The sequence below is a fragment of the Aplysia californica genome, unplaced genomic scaffold, assembly GCF_000002075.1.
Source record: "Aplysia californica isolate F4 #8 unplaced genomic scaffold, AplCal3.0 scaffold00102, whole genome shotgun sequence".
Taxonomy (NCBI): Eukaryota; Metazoa; Mollusca; class Gastropoda; order Aplysiida; family Aplysiidae; genus Aplysia; species Aplysia californica.
Window position 1 is genome coordinate 138816 of NW_004797372.1, and position 1624 is coordinate 140439.

At 44.3% G+C, this 1624-nt stretch overlaps 1 protein-coding gene across 1 annotated transcript in view; it reads left to right on the forward strand.

Annotated features, from left to right (window-relative positions):
- The window catches only part of LOC101860158 (putative ATP-dependent RNA helicase DHX57), a gene marked incomplete in the record, with an annotated part of 47974 nt that overhangs the window by 19038 nt on the left and 27312 nt on the right, over positions 1-1624 (forward strand). The window contains 2 exon segments of the mRNA XM_013080835.2: positions 10-212; positions 748-854. Coding sequence (XP_012936289.1) covers positions 10-212; positions 748-854 — 310 coding nt within the window.

A 1624-nucleotide genomic window follows, 5' to 3' on the forward strand; every position in this document is an offset into this window, starting at 1 on the left:
CCTCCCAAGGTACCGGCTAGAAGACAAGTCCCCCTACGCCCGCCCCCTCAAACGCGCCAACGCCAACCCGCGCTACTCTGACCTGACCTCCGACTCCGACCTTCTCCAGGACCACTGGGGGTCATCGCAGGGGTCACAGGGGTCACAGCCGGCCAGTGACCGAGTGCTGGACATGAACCTCAGCCCTGCGCAGTGGAAACTGAGATACCCTGGTGGGTCTGTGGGCGTGAACAATTTACGATCGTCAACCCTGTCCGTACATCGTGTTTTACTACCGTATCCATACGACGGGGGGAACTCTAGTTTTGAGAAATCTGACATAAAAAATTTTGAGTTTCACAACATGTAAGGCCTAGATCCACCCATATGCAATTCTATTCTTTGAAAATCTTCATAACGACTCCGAATAATCTTACGATTTTGATAGAGCACCCAGGACGTTTGGTTCTTGATCTCATGGTCTTTGTAACTCAAAACAGCCAAAAATGTATGTCAGATAACACTTTGTAATTTTAAGGTAGGGAATTGTGGGTGGTTGGCTGGTGCTCTGGTGTGGTTTGCTTCTTCTTTCCTATCAAACACATATGTCTTCCTTTTCTCCCCTTCTTCTTTTTTATGTTTGTTACTCTCTTGTAACACTTCTAATCTTCTGGCGCTCATATGACCTTATGCAGTTGCTTGCGCCGTAAAACCTCTACTAAAACTGAAGGGAATTGTTGACAATTGCTGAGAATCCTGTGTATGCAGATTACCAGTCAGTGACCCTGAAGACTTTGTCTACCCTGGACATGGACAAGATAAACTACGACCTGCTGGTGGCACTGTTGGAGTACATCGCGACAGGGAACCATGAGGTGGGTGCCAACACACTCACTAACACACTCATAAACACACTCATAAACACACTCATTAAAAAAACTCACTTGTTCCCTCGTACGTCCACACACTCACACTTGCTCATGCAGACACACACACACACACACACACACACACACACACACACACACACACACACACACACACACACACACACTACATACGCACATACACATTCACAAATTTTAAACAACACACACACACACACATAAAACACAGACACAAATACACACTCACATACATACCCATTTACACACATATAAATACCACGTACAGCTGCATACATGACGTATACACACGTACACTCTCTCACATAAGCATATACCCACATAATATATAGTTTAACACTGTACTATATATACCCCAGTAAAACACATACGGAATGTATTATGAACACACATGTACACTCTTATTGTTTATACATACAATAGACTTTTGACACTTCGCTTCGTTTGTTTGAGTAAATAGAAGCACATTAACACAATAAAGGGTCATTCGATGGGAGGAAAAAAAGGAGGAGAGATAGAAATAACGCTGTGACAGAGAAGAAGCAGGAGAGATAGAAATAACGTTCTGACAGAGAAAAAACATGACGGCATACCAGATGTGCTACCTCATGTCCCATTCGTGTGGAGAGGGGAGAAAAGGTGTGTAGGTGTGTGTGTGTGTGTGTGTGTGTGTGTGTATGTGTGTGTGTGTCTGTGTGTGTCTGTTTGTTTGTGTGTGTTTGGGTGAGTGTGTGTGTGGA